Source organism: Danio rerio, chromosome 11 (genome assembly GCF_049306965.1).
Source record: "Danio rerio strain Tuebingen ecotype United States chromosome 11, GRCz12tu, whole genome shotgun sequence".
Taxonomy (NCBI): Eukaryota; Metazoa; Chordata; class Actinopteri; order Cypriniformes; family Danionidae; genus Danio; species Danio rerio.
In genome coordinates this window covers 11,643,669-11,655,954 of record NC_133186.1, presented here as the reverse complement: position 1 = coordinate 11,655,954, position 12,286 = coordinate 11,643,669, and the positions used below count along the sequence as shown (strand labels likewise).

The following is a 12,286-nucleotide window of genomic DNA, read 5'->3' as shown; positions in this document are numbered from 1 at the left end:
AGTTTAAAAAAAAAATCATTCTCAGATGTAGTGAAAATGTTTGTGATTCTTTGCAGTGGAGCGTGTCTTAAACGGATATCTAGGAATTTTCTGTATTCTTTATTTATTGTAGAAAGGATTGATGTGACGCCAACGGTTGTGAAAAGGGAGAAAAATAAAAGAATTTTGATAACGTGCTGCATGTTTTTAATTAAAGAAAACTATATTAGCAATCAGGCTTCAGCAAGACGATGTTCTTTCAGTGTATCTTTATTGTACTTCCAAATTGGCGAACTTGTAGCAACTTGTCTCTCCCTATACTAAAACACATCCATTGATATAAATAGGTGATTTAACAGTACACATATTCAAATACCGTACATAAATCAAGTATTGAAATATTAATTTACGCACATAAAATAAAAAGGCATAAAAATACCGCAGACATTGAGGTCCAGTTTTAAGCCAAAACACAAACATCACACTATTGACATGGCAGTAATAGGTAAACAAAGTTTGGATAAACAACGAAAACTAGTACTCCAACCTTCGATATTTTTGTATAAAGACATTTCTTTTTCCTTGATTTTTCTTCAGAATCTCTTCCTATTTTTTTTTCTGCAAAAGACATCAAGAACCCTCTCCAAATGCCATTGAGAACTCCTCCACCAGACGGTGTCTTTCTGCTGTGATAAGGCATTTATTTTAGATCTTTTTGGAGGCAGGCATTTTGTACAAATAAACAAATCATCAAGAACAAAAAAGAAATGCAATAAATGTAAATATTTAAACCATTTAGACAATAAAGCATACTACGAGTTTGGCAGAGGCGGGATTTGACCATGTTCACCAACCGACTTCCTCGCAAAACACTAAGCTCATGTTCATCAAACAAGCACTTCACCTTGCTGACAGAGGTTCTCCACAGGAAATACAGAAATGAAGAGGAGGGAATGGGACACTATGAAAGAAGCTTCATTTTAGTTTCACATTTACCAATTAAGAGAACATATTTCTTATGCTAGATACAAATTCTCATTAAACATTTGAGAAAAGCTGATGCGCAATCTTTTACTGAATGCAGCAGTTGGTGCGATGTCCGTTGGAATCCTTGAATCGAAGACGCATTTTGGGACGATATTTTTCCAGGTAGAAAAGCTGCTTGCTGTTAAATGCTCCACGCCGCTTTCTGAGGGCGAAAAAAAGAAATCATATTTATTAAAATGGATATATCATGCTATATCATGTATTGTGCACAATAATATATTAGTTGTTTAATATATGATGAATGAGCTGACACATTAAAATGACTAAATTACTACAGACATCTCTGGAATACTTGATTCTGATTGGTCAGTCACATCATCTAGTGATGTAATATTCCCTGCTTACATCAAGAAAAAAGGTAATAATGCAGGCATATTCATGTAACTGCACAATATGTTGCAAACAGCTTAGATTTGTGTTCAGTATTCAAATATCTCACATCTGTTATATTTATTGATTATTTTAAAGGCGAGATCAGATTCTAGCATTAACAGTACTGCAATTTGATTACTGTAATTATTAAATTAATTATGCAATGTTATCTAGTTTGATCTGGTCCATTAGTGTCATATTAATCTATGAAAGGCACAAAACCAGTGTATTTAAGTATCATATAAGAAAAAAATAATTATATATAATTTTATGCAAATGTTGCATACCTCAACAAATGCTGCCTATTATTTATTTTTTAAAATAATTTTTTAGGGGTTTTCACCTTTATTTTTGATAGGACAGTAGAGAGAATTGACAGGAAAGCATGGGGAGCAGAGAGAGGGGAAGGATCGGCATAGGACCGCGAGGCGGAATCGAATCCGGGTCGCCGCGAGCACCTAAGTGCATTTGTCGACGCACTAACCACTACATCACTCGCGCCAACGCCCATTATTATATTTTAATTAAATAATTTGGCAGACACTTATCCAAAGCAATTTTCACAATAAGAACAAAGAAAATAGAACAGAGAATATGCAAATGTTAGAAATAATAAATTAGGTATATTCGTTCATTTTATATTCAATATATTCAGGCAAGCCTTAACTTATTCATATATAAAACTGAACATATTGAATATAAATTAAAAATACACAAAATCGAACCAGGACACAGTCAAAAGACAGAACAGATGTCACAGAGTATATTTTAGGCTTTAACTAAATTGACAAAATGTGTAGTTACTGCTCTTTAGCTTATACACCCAAAATAGGATGTCTGCCATGTGTTTAAACTGCTTATGAGCCAAAACAACACAATTCTTGAGTTTTTTTGTGACAACTTAACAGTTTAATGTTCAATCCACCTAAATTAGTAAAACCTAATATGTTAAATTAATTCTTTTGTGTGGTAATGACACTAATTTACACAGTATTTAAAAAAAACAGAATGGAAAGTAGAATCATTTCTAAAGACTGAAGTGAACTCACTGTCGAATGAATTGAACAGCATCCTCATACTTCATCCCACACTCAATCAGGGCCAGGGCAACCAGCACTGGGGCTCTGAGGTAAACAAAACAACCAGGTTTTCAAAATTTAAAGCCCATTAGAATCCACGTTTCCATCTTAAAATACATTCCATCTTCTAAACTTGCCTTCCAAGGCCTGCCACACAATGCACGGCAATGCAGCATCCTGGCTCCTCCCTGAACTTAACCCGAAGAAGATTCAGCCAATCATCAACAATCTGGTTGGAGGGAGGAGCTCCATCATCAAAGGGCCAATCCTGTGTATTAGTAAAAAGAGCCGTAAATACAAGATCTAAGAAAATATTACACAAATCTATTTCTTGATGTAATCAGTTTCACATGAACTTACCAGAACCTGAATGCCCTCCTTGACAACCAGGTTTGCATCATACGTGGCCTCGCACACTCTAACAACCGTTGTCACCCCATATTTCTTCAGTTCCTGATGGAAGACAGTGATGTGTGATATTTTGCAGTTATTTGATATGAAGTCAAATAACAGTCAAAGTTTTGCGATTGGGAAAAGGGTGTAATCAAGAGCTTTTTATAATTGTCCATGCAAACATCACTTTCAGAAAGTTCGAGCTATTGGAACTCACCTCGATGAATTTGTGAAGCGTGGCATTAGTGGGATTGTGGGTAATGAGGAATCTCATGTTTTTGTAAGTGATCTCCACTGGGGCAGGTCTATTCATACGAGCCATTTTTGACTTTGCAATAGAGCTTGAAAATCTTGAAAAAAAATATGGGAGAAACTCTCTCCAGTAACAGAAGATTAAAGAAACTCTGGCGGATGTAATTAGGAAATGAGGTGTGAGCCAGAGGTGGGCAGGATTAAAAGTTAAGGACAAAACAACAAAAATGAAATAGGAAAGAGGGTGGAAAAAAATCAATCACAAAAGAAAAGAAAAAAGGAGGCTGGTCCTCTGGTGAGAGTGAAGACGAAGGGCCGACGAGGGCAGTGCACTTCAAGAGATTTTTTTTACCCCATCCAGGACCGCCGACCGATGTGGACGCCTGCTCTCCAAGCCTGAACCCGCCAACGTTAAAACTGTAACACAAGTCTCTCTTCTGATGAGGTAGCGAGGCTAGCCGTTCACTTCTCTGCATAAACGCCGTGCTGAGCCTGGCAGTAATCCCCACTGCCCTTCAGAAACTCCATAAATGTGTGACCCAAAACACCACAGAACTGCTGCAAGGACAAAAGAACAGACGCAAAGCAGTCAGAGACTTCATTTCTCATGTAAAGCAGGCATCAGGACTAATGTTTTTCTTGTCCAGAAATTTGTATAGTTTATTTGTATAGCGCTTCTCACAACAATTATTGTTTCATAACAGCTTTACAAAAGGTGCACATTACTGCATTACAATCAACTCAGAAAACTTAAGGTTTTTGGTTAACTTTATTATTTAATACATTATTTTATACAACTTTAAGTAATTAATAACTAATTACTAATAACTTACATAACTTAATTACTAATAACTTACATAGTTAACATGGAGTTATAGAGTATATAGGTGATGTCTATGTGTACATGTACAATTAAGTGTAGGTGTCGTCATCAAAGCCCAAACCAAAATATTACAATAATAATATAATGATGATAAATTTTTTTTTTTACAAAACTCTAGAATCTGTTTCATATAATTCAATATTGAATAAGAGCATTTATAATTTGACATTTAAAAAAATGTGTATACCATATTATAATATCTAATTAATTAAATGTTTTATCAAGCAAATATGTCATGACACATTGTACTGGAATTGACGCAAACCAATTTATTTTTCATTTTCAATTCAATCTGACAAGCAGAAAGGAAAATAAGCAACTATAAAATATAGTTTCTCGGCTTATGATATAATAATAAATAAATAATTGAAATAAATGTTAACTTGAGAAAACCTGACAAGCAACTTTGACAAACAAATATTTACTAATTCTAGAATATAAAACAAACAAAATCAAGTGCCAATGATGATTTAGCAGATCCTGGATTTTTATATATATTTTAACTTAAAAAAAAAAAAAAAATATATATATATATATATATATATATATATATATATATATATATATATATATATATATATATATATATATAAAGTTACTATTTTCATAAGTGTATATAACTACTACTGTAAGAAAATATCAGAATTCGGTACATACTTTCAGTTTTATCTTTGCTTGAACTGACCTGATCTAATAATGTTTATATGAAATTAACCTGCTCCCAAGCAGGTTTGAGCTGCCAGAACTGCTGCTATGACAACAACTCTCCGATGAGTTTTAAAAGAACTAAACGAACCTGGATCATGTCAAATCGTCAATAACCAAATTCAGGTAACCGAGTAATCCACGTACAAAGAACAGACCCCAGGAGCTACAGAATTTAATTTAATTATTGAATTTATACCTTTTTTATATTATGAAAAAAAAAGTTGTTTCTTGTTTCTAGTCCAAATAACTACATTTCAAAGCAAAAACAAGATAATTCTGCTTACCCCACTGGCAGATCATTTAGCTTGTTATAACGAAAAATGCCTAATTATTGTGATTTATTTCTCTTTAGGGTGAAAACACAATATTTTTTACTTGCTCTAAGAATTATTTAATATTTCAACTACACTGTAAAAAAATAATATCACAAAAAACAAAAAACCATCACAACAAGCTTTTATGTTACTTTAAGTTCATTGGCCTTTCACTTTTCTTTTTAATTATACAAAGTCTAACTTATTTTTTGTCAGTTTAACTAATTGAAGTTGACTAAAAATTTAAGGCAGTAAGAATTTTTTTAGCGTAGAAATGAGACCGAGATTACGCTTTTGTGATTATACAATTTCTGTACCTGAATACTGTAGACTGCCCAGAAAATTGTCAAACAGACATATTCAAACCATCTTGTAAAACTATTCATATTACAATATTTATCGCAGAAAAATAAAATATCTCAATATCAGATTTTTCCAATATTGTGCAGACCTAGTTTCTATAATAATTTCCTTTTAACACTGTGGAATTTTTCCTTTTTCCAAACCTCCAAATCTTCTTCTGGTTTCAGTATAATATGACATTGATTAATTTGTTAATATTTCAGATTGTATCTTCCATTAACCGGAGAAAAACCACAGTGGTCACTGAAAAGCTGAAAAAGTAACTGTTAATCATAAATTATTTAAATTGTCTAACGAAAAACAGATATTGCTTTTAAATTGTGGTTCAGGTAAAGCATTAAAAACTGATGAAACTGGCCTGTACAAAATTAAAGCATACCAACAATTTTGTCTATGGCTGTATCGACTATTTCAATGTCATCGGCCCATGAACATTTGTTGTTTGTTATCAAACCATTTCATAACTGTAACAAGAGGCAATTCAATCTTAACTTAATGTTAAAATAGCTATCATAACATTATCAATATGTGGCTCTTTTTGGATTCTCGGAAGCTGTTGACATTAAAATGTAAAACAGGAAATACGTTGGGACCGTTGTTTTTGTTTACATCCCCCAAAATGATCTATAATAGATAACACTGACTATAACAAATAGATAATCTAATGATACCCAAGCTTGTGATTATGCTAAAGCTGCAGCTATCAATTCACTGATTATGGGTATATTGACAAATCATGGTAGTATAAATTTTATAATTGTAATCATAAATAAATAAAGCAGGAATACTGCATAACAGCATACAATATCTCCCTCTGGTAGGCTTTAATCAGATGACTCAGAAGTGAGTCATTGCTCTGCATCAAATGTGGGTCATTGTTGCGGATGAGCACACTTGAGCAGGCCGTGTGACAACTAAATATGAGCTGAGCTTTCTGGGAAGACTAAAATCTTCATGTCAGTCCCGTGAGGATAGAAACACGTGTCTCGGCAGCTCTGTGGGATTACCAGATACTAAACCTCTTAAGCAAATCACTTTAAAAAGACGAAACCAAGCTCATGTAGAAGTACGTTAGTAGTAAACAAGATATGCAATACAAATAAAAGGCACAAACGTTCGCTTGGTTTAAGTCAAGTGAAAAGGCCTCAAATTAGGCCATTTTTATGAAAAGCAGGCCATGGTTGGAAATGTGGTGTAATATTTGTATTCTACAACAAATTTACTGTTTATACCGATCAAAACAATGTATTTAACCTCATGTTCAAACAACATGCTGATTGAACAGGGCTGAAACAAAGACTTTGACTAACACTAGTAAAGTAACTTAATTTTTTTCGTATATCACCTTAATTTTGTACAAAATACAATGTAATTTAATAATTCCGTTAGATTACATTGGTTCAACTTGTATAGTTTCGTCGATTAAATTGACAAAAGCGTCGAACTGTCGTCCTGATGTAACGTTAGCATTGCAGCTAACGTACGCTAACACCGTCGTCAAACGATTATTCCTACGACACAGCTGTAAAATCTGATAATCTGAAATACTAAACACGACATTTTTTAAAAAACATAGTTAAAACAAAATTATATCCACATATTAATGTTTATAAATATAAACTGTGGTCGACAACGCATGTTTTGCTTTAGGTGCATGCTAATTAGCTCACGATGAGATTGAGACCAAATTTCACCCAAACAAAATGTTGAATCCGCGTCAAAATATGAATATAAGTATGTAGAAAGGTTTCACTTACTGGAATATGCTTACTCATTGAAGATTGTAGCTTAATCATGAAGCCGTCCAGGAGAATAATTGTTGTGGTGTTTGACCATACAGCGCTGCCGTGTGTGTGATGAGAGTCTCCGGTAACAGTTAACCGGTTACAGCTGGACTCAAGAAACCGCACCCTACAACACACACACACACACACACACACACACACACACACACACACACACACACACACACACACACACACACACACACACACACACACACACACACACACACACACACACACACACACACACACACACACACACACACACACACACACACACACACACACACACACACACACACACACACTGCCTGACTCACCGTCCACACACAGATCACACGTACTGCATTTTGTAAAGAACTGTTGTATTGTTTTAAAAATATATATTTTCGATATTTATATAATTATTATTATTATTTAACAGTATTAAGATTAAGTAGTACTAATCATCTGATTTTTAATAAAATTATTTTTAACAATAGATGGAGAGGTAATAAATATGTTTTAATAACATTGTTATTATTATTAAACAATATTTTATTAAGATAAAATGAATCTTTCTAATATTATTATTATTATTACTATTATTGTTATTATTAATAATAGTAACTAAAATAATACATGTATTATTAACAATAATGCATGATGCATAATACAAAATGTTAAGTAATTATCTTAATTTTTAAACAATTCCTCTGAATTATTATTATTATTACAATATATTTTTTTAGATAATAATAATAGCAACATTAAAATTAATTAATATAATTTTTAAATGATAATACTTATTTTATATAATTTAAATTTCTTTTTGGATAAATTAATCTTATGGTATTTTTTAAATACATATATTTGTATTCATTCTTGAAATATGTCTTTTATTTATATGTTCAAATTTGCAAGCAACATCAGTGCTTATATAAAGACATATCACTGTGCTCATTTATGTGCACTTCATAAGCAGTGCTTTGGCATTCTGCTAAACAACATTTTATTTACATTAACAGTTAAACAACTGTATCTTTCTAGAGAATGAGTGAATCATGTGTTGTGGGCTGTTGAAAACAGCTGATGTGCAGAAGCTCACAATAGGTGTGTGGGACTGAACAGACTGGATGGTTCATGCATTTGGTTGGGGAGAAAGGGAGCAGATTGGTTTGTTTCAGTCTCTGTTAGTCAGTTGTGTGAGTCACTTTGATTAGGCCAGATGGTTGTGACTTTTCAGACATTCACCTTAAAAAACTAAGCATCATGCAAGAATCAGAGGAATCCAAAGATACGGTAGATCTTAAAATCTCTTTTTATTGTTTTTATGTTTTGTTTTGTTTTTTCATTTGTTAAATGCATTTGATACTTTGGTGTTGTGTTAATGTCTTAATTTTGAATTAATCCAGTACTTTCTGTTATGTATTGCCAGTCATATATAGTGATAAAATCCTAAATTTTGTCCTCTTCAGGAGACAGTTCCAGACCAGGTGGATGGAGGAAGTATGAGTGCAAGAAAGAAGGATGCAGATCCAAGAGAGAAGCGTCTTTCCTCCTCTGAATGGGACAGGAAAGGAACACCTGTAGCCATATCGCAATCAAAAGTACCAATTTCTGGCCCCACAAATGATCCCATCCTCATTTCCATTGGCCCTCCACATCATTTCCCTTCTGTTTCCAGTGAGTCCCAGTACCAGGGTTTCTCTCGAGAGGAAGATTACATCAACAGGCATGGATGGAGAAGGGAGAATGTGCAGTATTACCCGTCAAATACTGAGGGTGGCGTTCCCAAACAAACCATGGATGAACTGAAAAGTGTGTTGCGTGAGAGTTCCCTACTGAGTGCAAAAGGACAAGATGAAGGACGAAGCTACCCTCCGGGTCAAAGAGTGGACTGTAAGCCAGACCAGGAACCATCCAGGACTTTCAGCACCTTCAAGCCCTATTCAGAAGCTAGGAGGGCATCCAGACAAAGAGACAGAAACTGGGATTCTAGTGGGTCTTCGAGGACTGATGGACCTCCAAATAGGTCCTCTGGTATGAATTCCCCAACTTTTCAGGCATCCGATTGGGGTGAGGTTGGCACATCCCAGTCAGGTCAGTATTTAATTCTTTATTCTTGAAGTCCATGTGAAATCAAAATTCACTGTTTATTTTGCTAGTGCACATTGATAGTCTTAAAGTCAACAATTAATCAGTTTAGGTTAATCCATTGGAAAAAAAAACTGTTTTGGTAAAAGATTTAATCAAAGTTTTAACTATTTGCTTCTGATCTGAACCAGCAAACCTTCCCTGATGACTTCAGTGTAACTGGTAGGGTGAAATATGCTCAGCCACGCCCCTCCAATCATTTGTAAAAGATGAGAGGAGGAGCACAAAAACAAAACCCCACCCTCTACTCAATATCAGTTGACAATGTGCCAATAAAACTGAAATATAAATCTGCAGCAACATCTTGGTCAAGCAGACTTGAAGTAATCTTATTTAAGTAAGTTGCCTGTTTACTTTAACTTGCTCATCTCTTATCTTCCTGACCATTATTTCATATTCTTAACAGACAAGGAGCGCTCACAGGCACACTCTTTCGCCTCCCAAAGCTTCATTTCTGATGTCGAGCGCATAAAACAGCAAATTGCCCGGGAAAACTTAAGCTTTGTTCGCTTTGAGGCCACTGATCTTCATGGAGTGTCCCGATCCAAGACAGTTCCAGCTCGATTCTTTCATGCAAGTCTTTTAAATTTCTATGATGGTACAATTTTCAAGGTGCCAAGTGCAATTTTCTTGGAACACCATGTGACCACCTCTATTTATTGTAAATTTGACACATTTGGGCTTACAGAGATTTGGTTTGCTTGTCTTTAGAAAGTCAACACTAAGAAATGCTGGGTTGTTGTAACAAAACAATAGGTCAAATATGGACAAACCCAACGGTTGGTTTAATACAGGTAAATTACATTTAACTGAAAAAAAATTAACCTAACACCTGGTTTGTCCAAATTTGACCCCAAATAGATCACAACAATCCTGCATTTGTAAAAAAGTGAAGGTTTTGGAGAAAATAAGTGTGTAGTTGTTAAGTAGAACTTGACTTTACCAAGAACTAGGCTAACAGGCAAGTTTAGAGATAGCAAAAAGTCTGATGTTCCCTGTAACAATCATTTTCTTTGGCAACAATGGTAAAATATTGAAAATTCAATAACATTTCTTATTATTGACACCACAGGAAAAAGCTGTATATGGCATCCCTATGCCAAGGAGCTACCTAGAGTTAACCCTAAGCCCCCAAATCAATGAAGTTGACCATGCAAGTGCAGTAAACTTTAGTAGTGACGTCCTGCTGGTCCCAGATCTCTCCACATTCCAAATTCTTCCCTGGGCGGATCAGACCGCTCGTCTCATCTGTGACCCCTGCACAATCACAGGAGTGCCTCTACGAACATCGCCCCGTCTCATAGCCAAGATGATGCTCGGACAGCTCCAGAGCATGGGATTCTCTCTGCACTCATCGTTTACCTACGAGTGCTGTATCTTCGGGAGCCCTGAACATGTGGGACCCAAAGCAGTGTTCTTCCCTGCAACCACACTGTTAAGCAACAACGATCAACCCTTCCTCCAGCAGTTAGTCAAAGGCATGTACAACATGGGAGTGGATGTTGAGAGCTTCTCTTCAGCAAATGGACCAGGACAGATGGAAATTTGCTTCAAGCCCAGGTTTGGAATGGATGCCGCTGACAACGCCTATACCTTTCGCACCGGAATCAAAGAGATGGCCAGGAAGTATGACTACATTGCCACCTTTTTCACCTACGAGAACATCCAGAATTCAGGTTTACTCTCCCATAGCCTCTGGGATGCAAGTGGCAGAAGAAGCCTTTTTCATTCAGGCAATGGGGAACTTTCGGAGATTGGCAGAAAATGGCTCTCAGGTCTTCTCCATCATTCTGCCGCTTTGAGCTGCCTCTTGGCTCCAGGAATCAGTTGTCGAACCCAGATTTCCAAAGGCAAGAAAGATTCCAAGAACCATGTTTATGCCACATGTGGCTGCAATGACAACAGCTGCGACTTTAATGTGAAGATTCATGGTGGACGGGAGACACACATTGATAACAAGCTGGCTTCAGCAATGGCAAACCCTTACATTGTGTTGGCAGCCACTATAGCAGCAGGACTGGACGGAATCAAGCGTAATCTCAATGCAGAACAGGTACTAAGCAGAGCTCCAAATCAGCAGAAACAGTTTGTCATCCCTGTTAAACTGGATGATGCTTTATTAGCTCTGGCAGAGGACAGTGTGATTTGTGGTGCACTGGGAGAGCCTTTCGTGCAGTATTTTATCGCCATGAAGCAAATAGAGATGGAGAGCCAAGAGGATGCTGACAGAAATGAGGGACTTGATTATTTCATTTAACTTGTGACTTTGGCATTTTTTGTGTATTCAAAACCCAGAAAACTAATTTGATGACTATTTGATTTGTTACTGAAGACAAATAATCCCTCTTTTGCAAGATTTGTAATTAAAATCATACAACTGACTGGTATCTGCTACACACTGTCTGACTGATTTTTTTGTTCTGCTCCAGTACTTTGGGACAAATTAGAGCTAAGTCCTGCAAGATGTTGCACAAAACATGTTCAACAAACTCTGGGTTGCAGGGTAAGTTTTGGGTTGACAAATCCAAAACATGTAAACTGGTTAAGAGCAGGTTATGTTGTTTCACAGTGCTAGATAAACTAAACCTACTCTCTTAACTTAGGGTTTAACCCAGGGTTAGTTGTTAACTCGGGAGCATGTACACATGAACATGTGAGACGTGAAGCAAACAGACAATGACCTTAGACATGAGAGAGAGTCAGTTTGACTAATTTCTTGTGATAGAGTCGGCAAAGTTCACGTCTATTGAAGATTAAGTGATATCGTTATCAGAAATATAAGGAATTTAAACACAGAAGGTGAAAAAAAGACAACAATTTTTTGCTTGAAAAATATCATATTCATGCAAATCAATCATTTATTTTAATAAGGTAGTTTCACTAACAGCTCAAAAGACATCCATTTTAAAGATTTATTTATGCTATTATTTAAACATAAATATTAATTTAAAGTCATTAGTAATATTAATTAATTCT

At 35.4% G+C, this 12,286-nt stretch overlaps 2 protein-coding genes across 4 annotated transcripts; one reads left to right on the top strand and one right to left on the bottom strand.

The window, feature by feature from the left end:
* Positions 1 to 8: 8 nt before the first annotated feature.
* Positions 9 to 7,275, bottom strand: ptp4a1 (protein tyrosine phosphatase 4A1). 3 transcript variants are annotated; one of them, XM_073915846.1, is made up of 8 exons: positions 3,475 to 3,632; positions 3,088 to 3,220; positions 2,838 to 2,930; positions 2,615 to 2,745; positions 2,448 to 2,522; positions 1,055 to 1,168; positions 884 to 940; positions 9 to 665 (listed from the first exon to the last, which is right to left on the bottom strand). In XM_073915846.1, the coding sequence occupies exons 1-8, from the start codon at positions 3,477 to 3,479 to the stop codon at positions 464 to 466; spliced, it is 810 nt and encodes a 269-aa protein (XP_073771947.1). In that variant the 5' UTR covers positions 3,480 to 3,632; the 3' UTR covers positions 9 to 463. The 3 variants fall into 3 exon arrangements, with proteins under 3 accessions (XP_073771947.1, NP_001007776.2, XP_073771948.1); XM_073915847.1 differs by having other exon boundaries at positions 660 to 940; NM_001007775.2 differs by adding an exon at positions 7,148 to 7,275 and having other exon boundaries at positions 234 to 1,168; positions 3,088 to 3,680.
* A 1,001-nt stretch (positions 7,276 to 8,276) lies between these two features.
* Positions 8,277 to 11,704, top strand: lgsn (lengsin, lens protein with glutamine synthetase domain). Its single transcript, NM_001031674.2, has 4 exons — positions 8,277 to 8,455; positions 8,632 to 9,256; positions 9,717 to 9,883; positions 10,383 to 11,704. The coding sequence occupies exons 1-4, from the start codon at positions 8,426 to 8,428 to the stop codon at positions 11,565 to 11,567; spliced, it is 2,007 nt and encodes a 668-aa protein (NP_001026844.2). The 5' UTR covers positions 8,277 to 8,425; the 3' UTR covers positions 11,568 to 11,704.
* Positions 11,705 to 12,286: the final 582 nt, after the last annotated feature.